Below are 24,129 nucleotides of genomic sequence, written 5' to 3' on the forward strand. Positions count from 1 at the left end.
CAACTGAGTTTGCTGGGTATTGTTTTCTTTTTGTTGTGTTTTGCCAAGTCTATAGTGAGTAAGAGTTACTAAAGATTAATATTTGATTTTATATTATCTAATTATTCCTGAATGTCAGAAGACAGTTATGGCTTATTTAATCATCTAGTGACCAGCATTAATTTTGGGGAAATATCAGGAGAGTAAATAGGTATGATAAATAAAAGATGTATAGATGCTGAAATAGAACTGCAAGATTGTAGTCTGATGTTTTGGAAGATTCCTTCAACCAAAGTAGTTTTCTTAGGCACTTAAGTTGCTACAATAGGTAGAAAAAATTGATAAAAATAAACACCCCATTCCATCACTGACATCTAAGTAGACATGTATAAGATTGTACTATAAATGAAGTAATGGTCTGAAAAAGTTATCTTTACATTATAGGAGCTTTGTTTACATACAAAATTGCTAGCTCCCATCAATTGTCCAATTGCTGACTTCTTAATGAAAGCTCCAGAGCCACCTCCTGCTTTAATTGTGCGAAATGCTGTGCAGATGCTTAAGGTGAGTAAATAGAACGAGCTTCAGTCTCTGAATTTTATCTGTTACTTTGATAATGCCTCCACAGCAGAGGCTAAAGTACTATTATTTCAGTAAAAATTCAGTTACCATTCTTTGCTGCAATGAAGACTTAAAATTAAACATTAAAAAGACATTTAAAAATGTGATGTCCCAGACTTGTTGCCTGGATTTATAGGAGTTATATTGAAAAAAATCTTAACGATACCTTGGTTCTTCTTAAGGTTGACAAACCAGAAGGAATTTTCAAATGTGAATATTTGTGTATATTTCATAATTGTACATACATAACGATTTCCTTTTGTAGCTAAATTAAATTCTGACAGGAGAAATACTGAATTAATGGAATTTGAACTTTAATTACTGCCCAGAAAAGATTTGGATTATGCATGTCTCTCTATGTTAACGTTGCTTATAATTTGTTTTAATAGACCATAGATGCTATGGACACCTGGGAAGATTTAACAGAACTTGGCTATCATCTGGCTGACTTACCTGTAGAGCCCCATCTTGGGAAAATGGTGCTATGCGCTGTTGTTCTGAAGTGCCTGGATCCTATTCTGACCATTGCCTGCACTCTTGCATATCGTGATCCTTTTGTGCTGCCCACGCAGGCTTCTCAAAAACGTGCAGCCATGCTGTGTAGAAAACGATTTACTGCAGGAACATTTAGTGACCATATGGCCCTTCTTCGGGCTTTCCAGGTATTGTATGTTCATCTGCTAAAAGAACATTTAACAATTCATGTTTGATTATCTGAAAGAGATGAGCTATTTCAGCTAGATCAAATCATCTTGAAAAGCTACCTTAGAAATAATATAATTAGGGCAGAAGCAGTTATTAAGCCCTTGTAAATCTAATCTATGTTGTTGTTAGTTCCTGTCTCCTTTTTGCTGCTGCCAGCTAGCCTCTGCTTGCCATCTGCTTCTTGTTTCCTCTTTTCATTGCTGCCAGCTGGCAAAGGACTATAGTGTTACGTTGATTCTGCGCATATTCTCTGCTTTTTCTTCATGCCTTTCAAAAATGTCATCTTTAAGCTGTGTTAAAGGTGGGGAGCCTCTGCAGCCTGCAGTTCTAGCTTCTGTAGTACTGTAACATGATTACATTTTCTGATTGCTAAAACTTTTAAAATTTCCTTAAAACATGATAGAAATAATACACCTTATTTTCAGTTTTTTTTAATCATGTATACGTTGAAATAATAATAGAAAACAATTCTGAAGATTATGCTGTGGGAAAGGCATAATCTCTTCTATGTGTATAAAGAGGAATTGTTATAGAGCTGTCCTTTGATTTCTTTGGTGCCTGTAAGAAAAGATTAATGCAGGGCTCAGGAAGTCCTGTCCATTGATTTGAAAAATGTTGCTCTTTTCACTGCTGCATGGGAAATTACTTCTGTCAGTTTTATTTTCCAAATATACTCACTGGCTGTAGGAACACTTGGGGCTTCTGGTGATCTCTCAGCTGTTATTACTTTCTTGCCCTCAAGAGGACACAATTTCAGAAGACTTCTGCAACTCCTAACAAGTTGCCTCAGAGGCAGTGGAATGGTCTTGCCTTTTGAATTGTGGATTGGATTCATTAATCTGACCCTCTGCCCAAAGGGCCTGCAGAACCAGTATAGATATTGCTTGGCTATGGTCGTAAGTTTGAGAGATGGGAAGAAATAAATTAATTCTTGCTATTCTGGAAAGGGCATTAGGTTTGGAAAGACCACTGAAGATGTATTATGTGCCTATCAGGAAAAAAGTGTTGTTCTAAGCATTTTCAACCAACATGTTTGGCAGGCATGGCAGAAAGCACGTAGTGATGGCTGGGAAAGAGCTTTTTGTGAGAAGAACTTCCTTTCTCAGGCAACCATGGAGATTATCATAGGAATGAGAACACAGTTGCTTGGGCAGCTAAGAGCATCAGGTACAAATCTGTATATTCATATATATTATGAATTATATTTATAGAATAATAACAAATACCATATCTTGGGTCCCTATGTAGAAAGCTATGACTCTTGTTACGGCATTTGATTTGCTATGTTTGAAAGAGTAAGCTGCTATAATTATTCAAGTGCATTGCAATATTCACTATTGAGACACATAATAAATACCATGTATTACTCTGGTTTCCTAATATGAAAAGAAAGGAACATCAATAGTTGTATGTAGATTAATAGTCAAATAGAAGGTAATGAAAATGTAGTTCTTTAAAAAAAATCTATAGGCCAGAATTTAAGATAACCAATACAATAAAGATGAGTCATTATTGTATCTAGAATAGTACAAATTATTAATTGTTGCTATTTTGCCAATGATTCACTCTGTTGTAATTTTCATTAGTATTTGGGGGAGGGGGGCTTTGCCTAACAAGTGCCCAGAATAGTACACAAAAATGCTATTCATTTACATGCTCGAAACTTGTTTCTTCTACTTAAGTTCCTATTTTAGTTATTTTCAGTTTTAAGGTAAGGAAAAAGTTTTGATTGTTGGAATGAATTCTGTTTTTCTGGACATCTGTTGGAAAGAAAAAATACAAAAACTCTCAGAGGTTGCTTTTTAAAATTGTTTTAAGTAATGGTCTTCCAGACTGCACTTTCTGAATTCATAGCTAATTCATAAGTATCTCTGATTGGGTTAGGAATGTCATCATGTTTAACTGCTAATGGTGAAAAAGTGTCTTTTGGAACATTCTGAATTACATAAGTTCACATATCTGCTTGACCTTGACAATCTGTATGATGTTAAGATACAAAAAGAGGCAAAGAAGCATAAATCACCCAAATAAGAAAGTGAAGAGCAAATCTCCTCAAAACTGTTTTTCAGTAAAATTAATGCTAAATGTACAATTATTATATCCTAAAAACAAAGTGAGAGTTAAGTGCTGACCTATATGTTGTTGTGCGCCTCCCAGAGTCACTTTGTGTGAGATGGGCAGCTATATAAATATGATAAATGAATGAGTGAGTGAGTGAGTGAATGAATGAATGAATGAATGAATGAATGAATGAACAAGAAATGAGAATTGTTTAATTGTTAACCAGATATTTGTTTCTCTCCCAGGTTTTGTTAGAGCCAGAGGTGGTGGTGATATAAGGGATGTGAACACAAACTCAGAAAATTGGGCTGTAGTTAAAGGAGCCTTAGTAGCTGGAATGTATCCAAATATAGTTCATGTTGACAGAGAGAATGTAGTTTTGACTGGGCCAAAAGAGAAAAAAGTCCGTTTTCATCCTACATCTGTTCTTAGCCAGCCCCAGTATAAAAAGGTAAGATGATATAAAAGAATTGGGGATAGCCTGTAAAGCAGACACCATGAGCCTTCTAAAGTGTGTAGTTATTTTAACACTTGGCTCATTCTAGCATACATTGTGAAGCATGTCTTTCAAGTGCTTTGCACACCTTGCTATTTAGGTTTGGAAAAAAATCCATTGGGCAATGGGCAACTGACCCCCCACAATGTTTGGGATACCTTTTCCCATAAGGATTTCTCTTATAATTTACGTGGCTTTAAAACATAACTCAGTGTGAAACATGAAGATTAATTTATCAATTGGACAGCTTAGAGGGAGATTAAAGAGTTCAATACTTTAGATGAATCTGTATTTTTGAAGACAAGTAAAAAGGTAAAGTCTTTTTAAAATTGAGTGTGACTCTTGGTGATTTCGTAGGCACATTGATGAGTTTTCTTAGCAGCAGAGTAGCGATTGTTTGCCACTGTTTTCTTCTGGGACCTCTTTTCACCTTTCCGGTCCAGCCTAGAGTTTTTGTTTTCCTTGAAAGTCTCTCATCCAAGTACTAAGCAGGTCTGAATCTGCTTAGCAGATGGAAGCTTAACTAAAGACATATGACATCAGGTTATGAGCTACATGAATACTCTCCATATATTTCACCTTTTATAATTGGTGAATGAATGTGAAATAGTGTTGTGTGCCTTTGTGTACACATAGGCATATGCACAGAGACATATTTAACATATTTTTTAATGAAGCATGGATTTGTTTATTAGATTTGACATTTAACTGCATTTTTTGCTATAAGGTATCAGAGTTACTTCTAGAATACAAACAGCCCGTTTGCCTTTCAGAAAACTAAAACTGACTTATATGGAGCTATAGAAATCTCCTGTCTTAAGTTTTAAAAAAAGTCCACAGCTGTTTAGATTAATCATCCAACAACATTAAGTGATCCCAGTTCATTTCTTGTTAGTTTGTGCAAGATAGCTTATAAATGGATGTTTTTGAATTGCCCCTTTTATTGTGCTGAAAAAAACCACTTTGTTAAACTGCTAACAGATTCCTCCTGCAAATGGCCAAGTAGCAGCTATTCAGGCACTCCCCACTGACTGGCTTATATATGATGAAATGACAAGAGCCCACCGAATAGCCAATATCAGGTGCTGCTCAGTTGTGACTCCAGTCACAGTGGCCCTCTTCTGTGGATCAGCTAGGTTGCCAAGTAATGCTTTACAGGAGCCTTCTTCCTTCCGAGGTAGAGTATTCTTATTCCTTTAATTTATTTTTTAAAAAATCTTTGAAGGTTGATGTTTGAACTACTGGATCAAAATGTCAACATATATAAGAGGTTACTTTTGTTGCATGTGTTATATTATGTAAATCTAAACATGATTTTTTAAAGGGGTGGGTGAAAGAAAAATGGATGGTTGCTCTTGGTTTTTTTTGCATTTAAATATAGCTTCTGTAATTAATATTGCTGAAATTGTTGGACTCTGTTTTCTTGAAATTTGAAAATGCTTCATGCATAATGGATTTCTTACATGGAAATGCTTCATTATAGGCAAAAGCAGAAAACCTGTATAATTTATTTTGTCTTTATAGATGTGTTCAGTTAATGTACATGGACTTCAGCATCCCTATGAATTTCCTTTGTCAAATACATAATAAAATTGTACTGCTTCTATGTAAAACAGGTAGACAATGTTTTGATGGCAGGAATCATAATTATCATTTTGGGACAGGGGTTTGAGGCTGCAGTGGTTGGAACCATGCCATGCATTTTGCTGGGGGAAGATTATTAAAACTTATTTTTCTTGAGGTTTTAGGGGGACAATTTTAAAATAATCTTGAGCTTATTTTATGGTTTATGCTACGGTTCTTGTCTGTTTTTCCTGCCTTCAAATTGGAGCTGTCAGTTTTTAGCAATAGTGATCAGAAGGAATCACAGAGGATGATGGAGGCCACAGTTTGCCATCCTTGTTATAGGAGCAAATATAAATTTCATGTTAGATTTATGCTGATTTCCCAGATTGGTTTCTATTGCAATAACTATTGAATGCATGGTTATACAAATCACAGCTACCACTGTCATTTCTTTATGAATTGTTTCTTACATCATATTGAATCTGAGACTAAAAATTCCTCTTGAACTGTTAGATCCAGTAAGGATATCAGAATGCCATAGTTAAATAAATTACATGAAACCCTTGTTCAAAGTATTTCATTCTTCTTTTTTAATGTTTAGCATATCAGAAATGTCATAAGACGAGTAACCTAATTGGAGGAAGTAATGAAAGAATGCCAATTTAGGGTCCCCCCACCCCAACCCAGTAGGTGAATTAAGGGTAATAACTAGAAAAAAACTTTATGCAAATGTGTTGAGTTGTGTCTTACCCTTGAAATGTTTTTGAGATAAGCCCTGTGGGCTTCCAGTAATTGGATCTTCTGAGACCTTTGTCTTCAAATACAGAAAGGCACTGTTTAAACTATTGTATTTCAGTATAGTGTGAGCTGTACTGTATTATTATTACTTAGGAAGTACTGCAAGAATAAAATCAAGGTATGTAATTACTAGATGTATCGAACAGGAACTTACACATATTTGGTTGAATTCATGGCAAGTTGAATGTATGGTGATTGTAAAATTTGGTCTCCATACATGAAGGATCGCAGTATGAACAATCTTAATTTCCTTAATATTTATATGTCTTTATTTATTTGTGTGTGCGTGTATATGTGTGTATACACACTATATAAAATCCCAGTTTAATTTCAGATTATACCAAAGTAGCATGATTGCCTGTGTAATGTTTCTATAATAAATAGAATAACTTGTTGCTAATAAACAACTATACAACTCTAAGGTTTCTAGCACTTTCTAACAGTATATTGTTAATTCAAAAGAAAAAAATATTCTATGTATAATATGTCATAATTTTTATAGTTAAATAAACTAATTTTTGAATTAAATGAATATGTCAAGTTTGAATATGATTGTATAATATACAGATTCCAGAAGTGTTTCCTCTTTCCAGGAAAAAATGTTTCCATAAGTTTTTATTTGATAGAAATTGAATATTTACTTTAGGGAGTTATTAATACAGATTAAAATCTCTAATAAAATCTCAAATTGTTAATTTAAATATTGTTTATAAATGACTAACATATAGGATCTCTGTTTTCTAATATAGTTGATGGTGTCCCTAATGATAGCAGTGATAGTGAAATGGAGGATCGAACAACTGCAAACTTGGCTGCTTTAAAATTGGATGAGTGGCTCAATTTCAAACTAGATCCAGAGGTAACTGACTGCTAAGAAACATTTAATAAAGTTTTTTTTCCCAAGAGTAACATTTGGTCTTATAGGTTGCTTAAAGGCTTCTAAGATGAGGATTCCAAATTTAGATTGGTCAAAGAAAAAAAAAACAGTTCTGTACTACTATACACTTTCAGTAAATTCATAGAACTAAGCATCACAGTGATCTTGCATTTATCTGCATAGCTGTATTTGGAATCCAGTTGCTGAAAAAAGAAAGTGGAGCAATTGTGGAAATGAAATGTTCAGCAATTTGAGAAGAAATGAAAGCTTTGAGGATTTATTTTAAAAAAGGATGATGTGGAGAAAGTACGGTATAGGTACCCTTTCCCAGCACAAATAGTGCAATGGCCACTGGCATAGATAGCTTTAAAAGGGGGTGGGTTAAATCTTCAAAGAGGTTGCAAATCAACAGTTGCTTACTCTGACAGCTAAGTGGAACGCCTGCCCTTGGAAGCAGTATGCTGCTGAATACCAATTTCATATCACACAATAAAAATTTAATGTTGAGGGTGGTGACATAAGACTTGCTTTTTTTTTCTCTCAGTTGTGTACAAAAATTAAAATTCAGATCACTTACAGTTATCCTCTAGCTATGAAGTGCAGGGTACTTCAAGGTCATGCAAGTCCAGTTTGCTTTCAGGTCTTTTGCAGTGTCCCTATATTTGAGGATGTACAAGATTGTAGATTTGCAAATGTTCATGTTCACACATGTACATAAAATAAGAAAAAAAGTAATGCAGCAAAAATATTCATGTATTTCAGGCGATAAGTATAGAATGCAAAAATATAGCGTTTTTATGATTCGTATCATAGATCTTGTATTCAGTCATTCAATATTGATAGTATTGGAGCTATAGAAGGTTCTGTTCATACAGTTATTTGTAACTGAACTGTCAGATTTCAAAAAAGCCCTCAAGGTATGAGTGTTAGAATAAAACTTTTTTTTTAAAAAAAACAGGCTGCTAGCCTTCTCCTGCAGTTAAGACAAAAATGGCATAGTTTATTTCTGCGACGCATGAGAGCTCCTTCAAAGCCATGGTCTCAAGTTGATGAGGCGACAATACGAGCAATCATTGCCGTTTTGAGCACCGAGGAACAATCTGCAGGTCTGCAGCAACCTTCAGGAATTGGGCAAAGACCAAGACCTATGTCATCTGAAGAACTTCCCTTAGCGTCTTCTTGGAGATCAAACACCAGTCGAAAAAGCTCAGGAGAATCAGAGTTTGCAGATGATGCTTTTAATTCAGAAAGGTTAATATCTTTAATTTTAATCACCAAATTCTCAATTATCAGAATTCATGTCTTTTCTGCTGAGAGGACAGGAAACCTATTTTTTAAAGAGCCCAAATAACAAATGGAGAAATAGTTTTCAGTTTTTTCTTTTAGAAGTGACAGGACCACTGAAGCAGTTCAGCAAGGTGGGCCACCTCATATTACGGGTTTGTGCTTCTTACATGAAGAATTTATACCTGTTTCTTGGTGCTACATAACCTATGCCATCTGTGGCAGGTGAATTGGGGGCTTCTGGTTGCTGTCTACTCTTCTGACAGCATGCATTTTGAATATTTTTATTTATTTATTTAGATGAGACAAATTCCACAGGTACCTAAATCTTTTTCTTTTATTTCTTCGCTTTCATTAACTAAAATATTGATGACCTGTTAAAGCTCATTGGTGCAATTTGGTTTTGTTAGGACCATATCAAATAATTACAGTGGTACCTCTAGTTACGAACTTAATCCATTCCGTGACTCTGGTTGCAACTTGAGTTGGTCTCAAGTCGAGGTAAAGTTTCCCATAAGGTTCAATGTAAATACGGTTAATCCGTTCCGCCCTCTGAATTTGGTCGCACCACGAGGCAAATTTCCCCATAAGGTTCAATGTAAATACGGCTAATCCGCCCTCCGAATTTGGTCGCACCCTGAGGTAAATTTCCCCCATAAGGTTCAATGTAAATACGGCTAAACAGTTCTGAAACATATGCATTTTATTTTTAAACCTCAAAAACCTTCCAAACACCACAAAAACCTTCCAAACGCCACAAAACACACCACAAGCCTCACCGAACGTCTCCTTGCTACCGCGATCTCGCCCACAGGAAGCCGCGACCACGTGGATCAGGGCAAATGGCCGTGGATCCGGTTCATAAGTAGAGGCGGAGTTCGCAAGTAGAGGTAAATTTTTGGGGCCGGAGCTGGTCGTATCTCGAAAAATTCGTAAGGAGGGGCGTTCGTAACTAGAGGTACCACTGTACTTTCCTAACTGTTCAAAAACATGCTGTATTATATGGGAAGATTCTGCTGGTTTTCTGTTTGTGGGAGGTCAATATGTAAATTGCTATATATTTGCACACAAGTATATATACAAGATCTCTCACAATATATTTTTCCTATGAGTCCTGCTGAAAGCCAAGTAAGTGTCAAAATATATAACACACTTGTATTAAAACAGGTATCTTCTCAACATAAATATAAAGGTAGTTTGGTACCATTGGAACATCACATTCAAGCCATAGAGTTTAAGCCATTTTGAAAATAGTTTCCACCTAATAGGTGAAAGAAAAGTGATGTATATAAATGTAAAAAACATAAGCATTGACAAAAAGATATTGTACATTAAACTTTTTCACTTTCCATACTGAACTTTTAAAGAAAAATCAAATGCTTAGGAAATAAAGGAATGCTCCGTGAAAGACCTGAGCATAATGTGAACTTAGTTATAACATGTTTGTACCATATCTTTAAAAACTACTCTCCAATTGTTTATGCCTGTCTGGTACATTTGGACAGAGTCACTGCGCTTCAGGTCCCCTCAAATGTTGTGGTTTTGTGGGACTGACAAAATGTGTCTTCTCTGTCCCTGCCCCTTGGAACAGCATTCCCCCCAAAGATACGTCTGTTGTCCACTGTCCTGGGATTCCAGAAAGCCCTTAAGGCTTAGCTCTGTTACCAGGTCTGTGGGTAGCATGTCTTGGGTGCCCCTGCCATGCTTTTATTGTTATTGTTGTTTTTAGTCTGTGCTTCCATGTCTTGTTTCATGCTTTTAACCTTCAGTTGTGTATTTGGATAGTATAAGCTGCCCAAAATCTTTTTAGAGTGGGCAGCCATGATAAAGATGATGATGATAATACCTGAAATTTACTTAGCCATTTTTCTCTTTCAGAAATACCCCCAAAGGAACATTAAGCTATGATATAAACAAAGAACAGAACAATACAATATTAAGGTAATGTTTCTCTTATAACACTTTTTAAAAGCGAAACAGTTTAATAAAAGAAAAATAAACCGCATCTATTTTCATAATAGGTAAAGTCCATTACATTTACATTGATTGTCAGAATTGTTAGTTTTCCAGGAAGTTAAAGTAACTTTGCAGGAACCCCAGGGTGGGAAATTGTTGGGCTATCTCAGACCTCATATCTTTCCCACAAATCTCAAACCTAGCTTCATGATGACAGATCCCAGCAATACCTTCGAAACAGGTAAGTATTTCTATACTCCTAAACTATTTACCTAACACCAGGTGTGGTTAGGCCACATAATTTTTGTTAAGTTATAATGAACAGATTGTCTTGCTAATGTGCATATAAAATGTGCTTCATTTTTTGTACCTGAAAAGAAGAGTTTAATCCCTTTAAGTGCAAGTACGTGTGACTTCTTCAGGAATTCTTTAAAAGAACATTAAAGCTGCTGTAACTCTAGTTAAAACCATAGTTTAATTTTATTAAACACTGCATTCTGCTTTCCATTTACAGAGTGTTAATGAAGTCTACATCTCCAGCATTTCACCAACCACTGAAATACAAAGAAAGAGGTGTTCTGCATTCCAAACGAAGCACAGACGACAGGGCAGACCAGGCATCTGTGAAATCTACAGATAGCATCAGCTATCCCAGCCCCTGTGCTAGTCCTTCTCCTCCATCATCTGGGAAGGTATAGTACTTTGAAATCCTAGTAAAAGAATAATGCAAATTGAAGAACATCTGCTGAAATTAAAAACCAAACTAAAATAAGTCTACAGTGGTGCTTAAAAGTTTGTGAACCCTTTTGAATTTTCAATATTTCTGCATAAATATGACCTAAAATGTGATCTGTTCTCCACACAAGTCCTAAAACTAGATAAAGAGAATACAGTAAACAAATGAGTCAAAAACATTATACTTGTTTATTTATTTATTGAGGAAAATGATCCAAAGCTACATATTTCTGTGTGGCAAAAGTATGTGAACCTTTGCTTTCAGTGATGTGTGCCCCCCACAGGCAGCAATAACTGCAACTAAATGTTTCCAATAACTATTGATCAATCTGCACATCAGCTTGGAAGAATTTTAGCCCATTTCTCCTTACAGAACAGCTTCAACTCAGGGATGTTGGTGGGCTTCCTCACATGAACTGCCCACTTCAGGTCCTTCCACAACATTTCAGTAGTATTAAGATCAGGACTTTGACTTGTCATTTCAAAACATTAAATTCCTTCTGCATGAAGCATTCTTTGGTTGTACAATGTGTTTTGGGTTGTCGTATTGCTGCATGACCCACTTTCTCTTGAGCTTCAGTTCATGAACAGATATCCTGACATTTTCTTGTAGAATTTGCTGGTACAGTTCAGAATTCCTAGTTCCATCGATGATGGCAAGCTGTCCTAGTTCAGAGGCAGCAAAGCAGGCCCAAATCACGGTACTGCCACCACATTTCACAGATGGAATAAGGTTCTTATGCTGGGATGCAGTGTTTGCCCTTTGCCAAACATAAAAGCTTTTCATTGAAGCAAAAAAATTATATTTTGGTCTCATCCATCCACAGAACATTCTTCCAATAGCTTTCTGGTTTATCCACATGGTGTTTTGCAAATAAGACAGGCAGCAATGTTCTTTTTGGAAAATAGTGGTTTTCTCTTTCCAACACTCCAAGCACACCATTGTTGCTTAGTGTTCTTCTGGTGGTCGTCTCATGAACAGTGACATTTGCCAATGCAAGAGAGTCCTTTAGTTCTTTAAACGTTACCCTGGGGTTCTTTGAGACCTCCCAGAGGTCTCACATCTTGCTTTTGGTGTGCTCTTGGTTGGTTGACCACTCCTGGGGAGGGTAACAATGGTGTTGAATTGCTTCCATTTGTACACAATCCTGTCTGATGGTGGACTGGTGGAGTACAAACTCTTTGGAAAGAGTTTGTAACCTTTTCCAACCTCATGAGTATGAACAACTGTTTTTTGGAGGTCCTCAGAAATCTCCTTTGTTCAAGCCATGAGGCACTTTGGCATACCTGAGTTGTGAAGATCAGACTTTGATAGAGAATACATAGAATTCTGTTCTTTTAATAAGGCAGGACCTCCCACACTCACAGCTGACTATCATCCCATTGATTGAAACACCTGACTCTAATTTCCCCTTCAAATGAACTGATATTCCTAGAGGTTCACATACTTTTGCCACACACAGAAATGTGGCTTTGGATCATCTTCCTCAATGAATAAATGAACAAATATAATGTTTTTGACTCATTTGTTTAATTGGGTCTTCTTTATCTAGTTTTAAAACTTGTGTGGAACACGTTTTAGGTCATATTTATGCAGAAATATTGAAAATTCAAACGGGTTCACAAACTTTTAAGCATTATTGTATATTATTCTGAATATGCTGTGGTTCTCAACCTTTTATGTTAACATTCCAGCAGGTACTTTATCAAAAAACCTGAGTCCTAACTTCAAAAAAACCCATATTTTTCTAAAAACACAAGTTTACAGGCATTCTATTATTAATATTCACCCTTTTATAATAATAGAGATAGTAACAAGGTGGCAGTGCAGAAAGGCTTCAGCTGTGTTTATATTTATAGGAGTCTCACAGAACTCTGTTTAGCTTACTTCTGAGCAGGCTTGAGTTGAAATTTGTCTGGTTTCTAAAGCACTCCAAGATTCCAGTTGCCCTATGCCACTTTGCCAGAGAAACAACTTGATTCATTTCTGCTTGAATGACAAAAAAAGGAACGACACCAGAGGAGAGCAGTGGAGGTGAGGAGGAGCCATTAGATACTCCCACTAGCATCTGCTCCTTTCATGACAGATTTGGAGAGGGCAGATAACCCTGGTCACATCAAAGTACTGCTAGTGCCTCCATCTCTTTTCCCTCTCCATCCAAGTGTGTCCCTGCAACTTCTTCAGTTGATCGTGGAGAGAATAGTTGGTTTGCCATGGTGGGCCACAGCTACCATCTTCATCTGCTGGGATAGCAAACATATTCCAGGAAGTTGTTAGCTCAGTGTTTTTCAAACTTGGCAGCTTTAAGCATGCTGGTTGGGAAATTCTGGGAGTTGAAGTCCACACATCTTAAAGTTACCAAGTTTGAAAAAAACTGAGTTAGCTGAAGGACCAACAGTGTGTATAAAGGAGGCATGTTGGATGGAGAAGTGAAAGAAGAGGACTGAAACAGCTCTGGAGTGCAAGCAGAAAGGCTGCAGTGAGTCTGGGAAGTACAGTCAGCTCGGGATTCTATGGACTGCCTTGCGACCTACCTAGGCCACTTCCATATTGCATTGATGGAATGTGTACTGCCAGATGAGCATCTTGTTACAAAGCATGTGAAACTTGAGCACTGACAATATTTTCTGATGACTTATCCTACTAGATATTTTAAATTATTTTATGCAATATGCGTAGCCTCTTTTTACCACCATTAAATAAAACTATGCCCTCTAACTCAAGTTTTTATATGTGTGTAAAACACTCAAGAACACCAATGTGTTAGCAAGTATTAGGCTAAAGTGAAATGCTTAATGAAGTGGAATAGTGACTCACTTGAATAATCCATTTCACCTTTCTTCTGGCTACTGTGGTTTTTGCATTCTCCCAAGAGGCAAAATACTAATTTGCTCAGGAATCAAGAGCAGCCTTTCCATTTTGTTTAGTTATGTAGGCTTAGCTATGGTTTGGCTGTAAACAACGATGTTTATAACTAATAAGATTAAATAAAACCTCCCATTTCCAGATCTACAGACTACTTTGGGAAATGTATTGACAAGCCATAGCAGAGGAACCAAAGTTGATTGACTCTATACTGCAGTTGTACTGAAGTTCCTAAATCACCAGTTAAATTGCAGTGTGGTTGCTATATTTGATTCTGTCTTTTATTTGCAGCATATAGCATTCATATTCTCATTCTTTTGGTGACTGTTCTTGAATTACTTGCTGCAAAAATTGCTTTGTTCTTAAGTTCTTTTTAAAAAAATTTAATCATATATCCCAAGCATTATAAAATAAATCGTTTTTGCAGGGTTCCAAGTCTCCTTCTCCAAGGCCAAATATGCCAATTCGGTACTTTATTATGAAAAGCAGCAATTTAAGGAATCTTGAGATCTCACAACAGAAGGGGATTTGGTCTACAACTCCAAGTAATGAGAGAAAACTGAACCGTGCTTTTTGGGAAAGTAGTGTTGTTTCCTTGGTATTTTCTGTTCAGGGATCAGGACATTTTCAGGTGAGGGATCTCTAAACTGACAAACTGACTGTTGGCAATTCACTGCATTATTACTAACATGTAAACTTCTGACAAGTAGTTGACTTAAGTTTTATTTTATCATTACTTCAGTGCAGATTGATACTTTCAGAAAATATCCTCTTGTGATATATAGGTTGTCCTCACTTAACAATGGCAATTGGGACTGGAATTTCCATCACTAAGCGACACAGTTGTAAAGTGTGATGTCACATGACCCTGCCGCTCAGTGACAGAAATTCCAGCACTCCTGATTGCTTTCATTAAGTGAATCACCGTGGGTCATTGAGAATGGATGTCACGTGGTTGCTGTTTGCGACCTCCTGCCGGCTTCCCCATTGATTTTGCTTGTAGGAAGCCGACAAAGAAGATTGCAGATGGCAATTGTGTGACCGTGGGACGCTGTGACAGCTGTAAGTATGAAGATTGGTTGTGACTACCACTTGTTCAGCGCTGTCATAAATTTGAACAGTTGCTGAATGAGTGGTCATTAAATGAGGACCACCTGTACTCCCTGCAGATGCAAAGTAACATTGTATATTTTATATCATATGAGTAAGATTTTCATGAAGAAGCTGATTCAGGCATAAGATTTCCCTTCACACACACACACACACACATTTTGTGACCATTCTCATTTGATTTTGCTGAATGTTTGAATTTATTTAATTAAATAACCTTAATAGAATTTAATTCTTTTCGTACCTAATATAGCAGTCTCTTAGAGTGGGAAGTAAAGTAAAGAGGATTAAAGTTAAACATAAATGTTGTTTATCACAACTTAATTTTACAGGAATAAACCTCTTTTGGGGAGGGTTGGTTTTCCAAGGAAATGAGGTGCTTGCATATAGGGATAGGAGTTGAGAATGATTTGGTTAAATGGAGTGTAACCTCAAGGCAAGCAATCCTAGGATATTGCCTGGATTAGGCTGCTAAGCCTTCAATCCAGTTTAGAGAGAACTTGGTAAACTATCAAGCACAGTTTTCTCAGCTGGTGCTGAAGCTGTCTGGCATGTCCTCAGCCACACAGTTGTGAAGCATGTCCTTTCCCTACTGTGAACCCAACCAGAAAATTGTGTCTCTGCCAAAGGGAAGGAAAATATGCTGTGATACTGTATCTTATGCAAATGCATTTTGTTGAATAAAGATGATAATAAGAATAAGAATAAGTTTCAAGCTCGCCAGACAGTTGAAGAAGAAAAAAGGGCATTGGAAGAATATCTGAAGGACAGTGACAAAGATGCACTGAAACTAGTACATCATGAAGGCTTACTGAATACCAAAGAGACCAAACTGGCCTATAAGAAAGTCCAAATGAAGAATAGAAAAGAGACATGGCAAGGTAAAGTATTACATGGCCAGTACACAAAAAAACTAGCAGGCAAAGCAGATAACAACAAGACCTGGCGATGGCTAAGGGCAAGAAAGTTGAAGAAAGTGACAGAGGGGCTAATTCTGGTTGCACAAGATCAAGCCTTAAAAACAAATGCATACAAAACCAGAATTGAGAAGACAGCAACAGACAGCAAATGCTGCCTCTGCAAAGAAGCTGAAGAAACAGTGGACCACTGCAATTCAGTGCAGTGAGGAATGCTCAGAGCTCTACATTGGGGAAACCAAACAGCCTTTACACAAGATGGCCCAGCACAGGAGGAGCACAGGAGGACCAGAATCAGCAGTTTACCTTCATCTAAAAGAAAAAGGACACTCATTTGAGGACAATAATGTTCACATTTTAGACAAAGAAGATAGGTGGTTTGAGAGAGGAGTGAAGGAATCCATTTATGCCAAAATGGAAAATCCTTCCCTCAATAGAGGTGGAGGCCTCGGATGCAACTTGTCCCCCATTTTCCAGGCTGTCCTTTCGACAGTCCCCAAGAAAATTAAGAACAGTTCAAAAGTTCACCAGGAAGGCAACAATTAACATCCCCCTGGGGATGAGTGAGGGATTAGGCGTAGACATCTACATCTCAAAGACTCTACTAATCACATTTCCTATTGTCCCTCAATGAACCTATTATGCTAGCAAGAAACACAGCCACCCTGGAAGACTATTATGGGGTCCTCCTAACCAACTTTTTTAGACTGAAGAAGCTGCTTGGACAAGTAGCGAAACATCGCTACCAAAAAGAAAAGTCCAGTTGCCATGACTCAACTTCCAGACAATTCCATCCTAATGACTGAGAATCTACATAAACATAGTGGACCACCTAGTTAGCTGCTGCAAGAAGATTGCACGGAATGACTACAAACAATGGCATGACAAAGTAGCAATAATGGTGCATTGGAATATCTGCAAGAAATACCATTTGCCTGCAAGCAAGAACTGGGGGGACCACAAAACAGACAAAGTAATAGAAAATGAAGAAGCTAAAGTACTCTGGGACTTTAGAATTCAAACAGACAATCACCTGCTACATAACACCCCAGACTTAACAATTGTTGATAAGAAAGACAAAAAAATCTGGATAGTGGACATTGCAATACCTGGAGACAGCAGAAGAGAAGAGAAGAACTGGAGAAAATCACAAAATATAAAGGCCTGCAAATAGAAGTAGAACAATTGTTACAAAAGAAAGCAAAGATAGTACCAATAGTTGTAGGTGCCTTAGGTGCAATCCCAAAACATCTGGAGCACCACTTGAACACCATTGGCATTGACGAAATCACTGTCAGTGAATTGGAAAAAGTAGCTTTATTTGGAACACCTTATATCTTGCAATGATGCCTTTAACACCATGCAACAACAACATCTGCCTATCCCAGGTTCTTGGGAAGGACTTGATAGGTGGATAAAAATGCCAAATCCAGTCTAAACATATGGCTGACTGTGTGACCAACAACAATAATAATTATGCAAGCAGTGAAAGAAAACTCTCCCTAAATTGCTCACAGATAACTCAACAGGATAATGGGAAGTATCTTTCCATACAGACAGTTTAGATTTTTAAAATAGTACTTTTCAAATTTCACTTTTTACATGCTTGCATATATGTACATATACAGACTGTGTAGAGTAGTTTGTGGTTTAGCATGTTGTGGGAAATCAGCTGTTGTCTTAGAATGTTGTGTGAATCAGACCATCACATTAAACCAAAATATGTTTGGCATTTGAAATAAACTATAGTACAGCAATATTATTTTGTTGATTCACGGTTGGATTTTAATGTGTTGCATGAGTCCAGCCTAAAGAAACACAATTTTTCATTTCCTCTTCTGGAAAAAATAAGTGGCAAGATCACAAGGTAATATTTTGATAGAGCATTTGTGGCAAATAACATAGAAGAGAGCTGAAAATTAATAACTTAATTTTATTTAGATTTTTAATCTTGCTGAAATTTCCACAGGGCTTTGCTCGAATGTCTTCCGAGATAGGCCGTGAAAAAAGTCAGGACTGGGGTTCTACTGGATTAGGGGGAGTGTTCAAAGTGGAATGGATTCGGAAGGAAAGTCTTCCTTTTCAGTTTGCTCATCATTTGCTCAACCCCTGGAATGACAATAAGAAAGTACAGATAAGCCGAGATGGCCAGGTATGCTAATTCTTACACTGTAAAATCAGATTTTCTTGGTTTTTTTAGTCTTTATTGTCAATAATGTCTTGATATAAGTAGTTTTTTCAAAGCAATAAAGGGTAGTCTTTTGCACTTCTGGAAATATTTTTGGAAAAAAATAATGTTTTTGTTGTTATGAAAATAATACTGAGTCTGATTGCCCCAATTCTGCTTATCTTTATAAAGTGGTTTGCTCTTTATAAGCCTGAATTTAAGTTTTAGCAATTCTAAAAGCCTTTTTTTCTCCTCCCATGTAGGAACTGGAACCTCAGGTTGGTGAACAGTTGTTACAACTGTGGGACCGTATTCCTTTAGGGGAGAGAAACACAGCTGATTGAAAATAAAAGGGCAGATTTGGAGGTAGGTGCTAGTCCCAGGTTGGTATTATTATAAATGAAGGTGTTGAGATTTCCTTTCTTTACTGCTCTGTTTATTCATCTCAGGCATTTAGATGAAAGTGCACTGTAACTTGGGAGAAAGTAGCAGTTGCCATCAAAGCATAATGTAAAGTTAGATGGCCCATACATGGCACTATACTTAAGGCCAGAAGAGGGAGAAGCAGAGCATATACTCACTGCATCATGGTAGTAGCAGCAGAGGGAAAAAAGAGTAATGCGGGAATGTATCTGTGAGGCCATTGCAACACTTTCTTATACCTCAAGACACTTTTCCAGAACACAATTTGTACCACAGACCTTTGCGAAACAACTGAGAAAACATCATGATCCTTTACCAGAAGGCAGATGTTTTGGTTACTGCAAAAATAATAGTTATATTTTAACTTCATCATTCTCCTCCACAGTTGCACCTCATATGAGGTCATTCTAAAATCACCAATCCTCCTACAGAAAAGAAATACCATAATGAATAGAATTGAAGGAAACCAGTGGCATTTTTCAAGCACAGACTGAACCGAATGGGCTGCTGTTACTTTTCACTAGGAAATTTGTTCTTCGCCTTGGAAGTTCCACTGTTTGGACACCAAATCAGACAGAAGCACCTGGTGAACTATGAATAATGTTGTAATTATATTTAATACGTCTTTGGAGAAATAGCTAAGTCTACAGTACATAAGTATTGTGTTTTTTTTTCAATAAGGTCCTGTTCAGAAATGCTAAGGGAAAAATAAGCAGCATAGAAGTATAAAGATCTGAACTAATTTTACTGTTGGAGTAAATATATAAATGAGGGCTTCCTCTCTATTTAAACTTGAATCAAACTATTTAAAACTGTCTGCATTTTAAGGGTCCCTTTTTTCAAAGCTGGTTTCAGGGTGTTTAGTCTACATTCTGTCTAGTATGAGTTCACAAAAATAGTGTTGGATATTTTTGTATATTCTAGTAGCAGGTGGACCAGAACTAATTTCTTCAGTATCAGAGAAAAGGATACTTGAAAAAACCATGTGGTCTTAACCATGTAACAGCCACAAGTACTTTTTTTTCCTCTTTCCCACCTTTTAAAATTTTTCTTTTGGGTACTTCTAATTTTTATTTTTCTCTTTGTGGTTCTTACGATTTTAATTTTCTTAATAGCTGACTTCTTACTTATGTCCTTATCTGATCTACTGTATTTTGCTTTTAGAGTGGTATTCACCACTGTAATCTGTAGTTTTTTATCTAGTGTTTTGAGAAGTGCTGGGTCAGTTCAGCAAGAGGAAAGGAGAAATGTTCCACTAAAAAGAGATGATACTTGCGTGCTTCTAAACAAGGTTTGAATAGAGTTAAAGAACAATTTAATTATTAGTCATGTTGTAATCTAATAATGGAAAAAGAATGCCAATTCTTATCCAAAACCTCTACATGGAAGAAAAAATTATAATGAAAGGCTTTCATCCTCAGCAGACTAGTACAATAGAGCTTTAGCCAAGATTCTGGATTTGTTGCCTTTTTCATTCAAAAGTTACTTTTTCTACATATTTATCTATAGTGTGATTTATTTGTAATTTCTACACATCTACATAGCATTCTGTTGTTAATTAACTGTAAAGTGAATCTCTTAAGTTTTATTATGTTGAAAATAACGTGTCTTAAAATAAAGTTCTTTTGTTTTAGTCATGTGGTTTAGAGTAATTTATAATATTGCCAAACATTTTTACCAAAAGGTATATATTGACCTGGAAATGTCTCTTCACTTGTTGATTGTTAAACTGCATTCAAAATGACATATGTAAATAATTTTAGTTGTCCTGTGGTCACCTTGGCTAAGTGCATTGCAGTCAATTGTAATGAATAGACATTGGCAAAAATTGTGTTTTGAATTTGAAAAAAACTCAACCTTGATTGGGATAGGTTTTCAAGATTGATGTCAGCCTTTCCAGGTAGGCCAGGTCAAGAAACAGAAATCACTGGGGTTTCATTCTATTTTGTTGTTGTAGAGTAGAACAAAGAATCATGAAAGCCATTACGTTTCTCTCTGTCTCATCCTGTACCAAACAAAAACAGGGTGGGGTTATTTTGAGTTTCTTTCACACACTTACTTCAGTCTCTGGACTCTGTGATCTCTTGTCCAAGTCCCTCAGCTCACTCATACCTTCCCCAAGGTCACCTCTAAATTTCTTTAAAGTCACTGATATCCCTCAGTTTCCTTCTGTATGTGAATCATAACATTTTCATAGGGCATATTCCATCTTCCCCTGGAAAATGCTACTTTCCTGCCAGGTTGCTTTGGTTCAGTTTCAGCTTACCCAGCAGGTGGGGAGCAGCAAAATGGAGGCTCTGTTATGAGAATATATCCACCAAAGATTAGCAGGCCATCTTGGCTCTGAGGCAAGGAGGATGTATTGATGTGATATTGTTCTTTTGTTGATTGACAAAGCAAGAGTGATCTAGTAATGAAGCATCATATTCTACTATATTCTCTACAAATCTAAGATGACCCTCCCATTTTAAAGATAAATTATTGAGAGAAGTAGTTCTACCTTCAGGTAAATGCAGGAATAGCATTTAACCATACTGGGTCATCTTTTGTTAGTAGTAGTTTCATGCCTCTCAGAACATATATTGTGTAGAGGAAAGGAAAGTATAAAAGAAAATTCAGTAAGCTCATCAAATTTCCAATTATCAAGAAATATGAGGGCAGCAATGGAAACAAATTACATTGCAGAATTTGATTCTTATTATCTTCTGCATTGACTGAACAGGGTTAATATCTATGAAGGGCTGAAATCAGTTCATTAGAATGACCGATTGCATTTCTATTCACTCTGCAAGATCTCACAGGGAATTAATTTGTCTGTTTGGCCTAGGTATTAAGCATGTTTTATTCTGTGTAGCAGGAAACAGATTATTTTTAAATTGAAGATTATAATTTAGGATTGATTAGGAGGTGTCTTTCATTTCCTCCCTTTGCTTAGAAAGTGCTGTTTAAATTGGTCAAGCTGGTGGGGATTATGGGAATGAGAGACTACTGATTTTAGCAATTATGTTTACTTCCTATAACCTAAAGCTATACTGCATCTGCTAAAATGTGTTGGAGAATTCACAGGAAAACATTCTGTCTTGCTGGATTCATTCAGTGGTACAAACACTGGGATGAAACAATGTATAAAGGATGGAAGTGCAATTTGTACTCATGGCTGCTGAATGGTACAATGAAGCAGTTAAGTCAAAGGATGCCTCACGAGTTTTGATACAGAAAAATTTAGTGGACAAGTTAGAAAAAATCTCTACTACAATAAAACTATTGTTTTCATATCAGTTTGTTTTCCAGATACTATACTTACAGGTAAGACATACATCTCAAGGAATTTGTTTAAATTAGCAATGCTAGATTTGATTTTTGTCTTGAGTACCTGTGAGACAATCTAAGTTTCAGAAATACTAACATCTGCCCTTGTCATGGTCTGATTGTTCTCCAATTGCTATGGAGTTCTCTAGTGCCATGAACCACTGCCAGGAGGATGGACATATTTGGTTTGTCCACCCAAGACATCTAATGGAACTATTAGGTTTCCTGATGATATTTGGGGAATTTCCCAAACTGGTGGTAGGCAGTTCCACCAAGGTTTTCACTATTTGCTGGAATAAGGAGGTGACAGTAGCCTCGGATAAAATTGTATTCAAATGGCTTCTCCCGGCTTGCTGACACAGGCTGGCTTCCTGGTTCTTTGAGAAGCTCTGGGGAATGAAACAAATCGAGATGTTCAGAGCACCATTGGTTAAAACAAGGAGCAAATCTGACAGAGCACAGATAAGATATAGCTTGGGCCTATACTTTGGTGATAAGAGTGGCAAAACATCAATATTGCATTCACAAATTGCATCCAGTGGTTCTTTTCAATGTGACCTGTACCCTACTCAGTAAGGAGAGTCAGGAAGATCATCTAAAGAGCTGATGGGAGGAATTTTTTGGCATCTGAAGGAGAAAGTCACTCAGATTTGCTCAGAGCTTGATGCCAGCTGGGCAGGTGCAGAACAGATGACTGAGGCCCTGACCTATGATGTTACCTTGGGTACATTTGATCCTATGAGTTCTAAGGAAATGGGCAAGGTCCTCTGCAGTTTCATCTCAATCACTTGTAGTCTGGACCCTTGCCCACCTTGGTTGGTGAAAGAGAACAGGAAGGAGGTGACAGTTAACAAGTGGGTCAGGATGATGGTAAATATATCCTTAAGAGAGGGATTGTTATCCTCTTTGAAAGAGGTTGTAGTGTCTCCAAGAAGCCATTACTCAGTCCAGAAATAGTGGACAATTATCAGCCTGTTTCCAGTCCTCACTTTTTGGGAAGGCTGTAGGTAAAATGATGGGATCTACAGAGGGCTCTGGAGGAAATGGATTATCTGGACCTGTTTCAGTATGGATACAGGTATGGGTTCAGCACAGAGACAGTGTTGTTCATATTTATTGATGATCTCTGACAGGACCAGCTTAGGAGTAGTGTGACCCTCCTGATCTTACTTGATATTTCAGCAGCCTTCTGTACTATTGATTATGGTATCCTTCTGAGCTGTTTCTGATAGCAAGGAGTGGGGAGTATTGTACTGCAGTGGTTCTCCTTCCTGAAGTGACAGTTCTAGGTGGTGGTAGGGAGGGGAGAGATCAAGCCCTGGACCCCTTAATTAGGAGGCGCAACAAGCCTCAATGCTGTTCCAGCTGCTATTCAAAATCTATGTGGAACCACTGGGTGAGATAATCCAGTGGTATGGGGTCAGGCTTCATCAGTACAACTGTACATCTCAACTCTGGCCAAACGATACTGTCTGGATTGGAAGGAACAGGTTGAGCAAGACAGAGTGGCTGTGGGTTCAAAGACCTGCTGTTTCCAGTGAGATTCATCATTAACTCTGAGCAGGATTGTGCTCTCCTAGGCAGAATTAGTTTGCAATTTGGGGGTCCTCTTGAATTCACAGCTCCTGTTTGAGGAATATGTGGCAGCTGTGGCCAAGAGAGACTTTGCACAGCTCCATCTTGTGCACCATTTGCAACCTTTCTGGAATAGCAGGCATTACTGTCACTCCTGCCTTAGTCACCTCTTGATTAGACTAATGTAATGTACTGTACCTAGGGCTGCCCTTGACGAACTTTCGGAAGCTGCAGCTGGTCCAGAAGACAACAGCTCAGGTAATGATGGGTACACCTTGAGGCACCCACATAACACCTTTACTCTGAGAGCTGTCAGTTGTCAGTTGGCTTCTGGTGCAATTCAAGGAGTTGGTTGCCACCTTTAAATTCCTTCATTGTTTGGGGCTGGATATTTCCCTTCTCCCTGTCACAGCTGCCTGTCTGATAAGTTCCAATAGGTGGGCTCACAACATGTGTGTCTTTAATCACTGCCCCCTCTAAAGCAGCATCTGCATCCCCCCAATGTGTAATCAGCCCCTTCACTTCTGGCTTCTAGGAAGCTGGTGAAAACTTGATTGTTCCACCAAATCAGGGAGGTGGACTGCTGCAATTGCCCCTTGGTTGTGAGATTGTGATTGTTGTTAATGTTTTTATTCTTGGCTCTCAGTTCCATAGAAATATTTCTAGTTGTAAAATCATATATGA

The 24,129-nt window shown here is 37.3% G+C and overlaps 1 protein-coding gene across 2 annotated transcripts in view; it reads left to right on the plus strand.

The window, feature by feature from the left end:
• Positions 1-20,195, plus strand: part of YTHDC2 (YTH N6-methyladenosine RNA binding protein C2) — a 41,355-nt gene extending 21,160 nt beyond the window's left edge. Inside the window, exons 19-31 of one of the 2 annotated variants that reach the window (XM_007430386.4) lie at positions 424-543; positions 990-1,262; positions 2,346-2,472; positions 3,612-3,817; positions 4,844-5,039; positions 6,976-7,085; positions 8,062-8,354; positions 10,266-10,328; positions 10,858-11,035; positions 14,372-14,575; positions 17,941-18,123; positions 18,402-18,504; positions 18,947-20,195. In XM_007430386.4, the coding sequence (XP_007430448.1) occupies positions 424-543; positions 990-1,262; positions 2,346-2,472; positions 3,612-3,817; positions 4,844-5,039; positions 6,976-7,085; positions 8,062-8,354; positions 10,266-10,328; positions 10,858-11,035; positions 14,372-14,575; positions 17,941-18,123; positions 18,402-18,482 (2,034 nt within the window). In that variant the 3' untranslated portion in view covers positions 18,483-18,504; positions 18,947-20,195. The remainder of the gene's footprint in view (positions 1-423; positions 544-989; positions 1,263-2,345; positions 2,473-3,611; positions 3,818-4,843; positions 5,040-6,975; positions 7,086-8,061; positions 8,355-10,265; positions 10,329-10,857; positions 11,036-14,371; positions 14,576-17,940; positions 18,124-18,401; positions 18,505-18,946) is intronic. The other variant, XM_088130039.1, reaches the window with a different exon arrangement.
• Positions 20,196-24,129: the final 3,934 nt, after the last annotated feature.

The sequence above is a fragment of the Python bivittatus genome, unplaced genomic scaffold (genome assembly GCF_059951505.1).
Source record: "Python bivittatus isolate LINGU-HERP-01145 unplaced genomic scaffold, Pbiv_v1 ctg000850_np1212, whole genome shotgun sequence".
Classification (NCBI taxonomy): Eukaryota; Metazoa; Chordata; class Lepidosauria; order Squamata; family Pythonidae; genus Python; species Python bivittatus.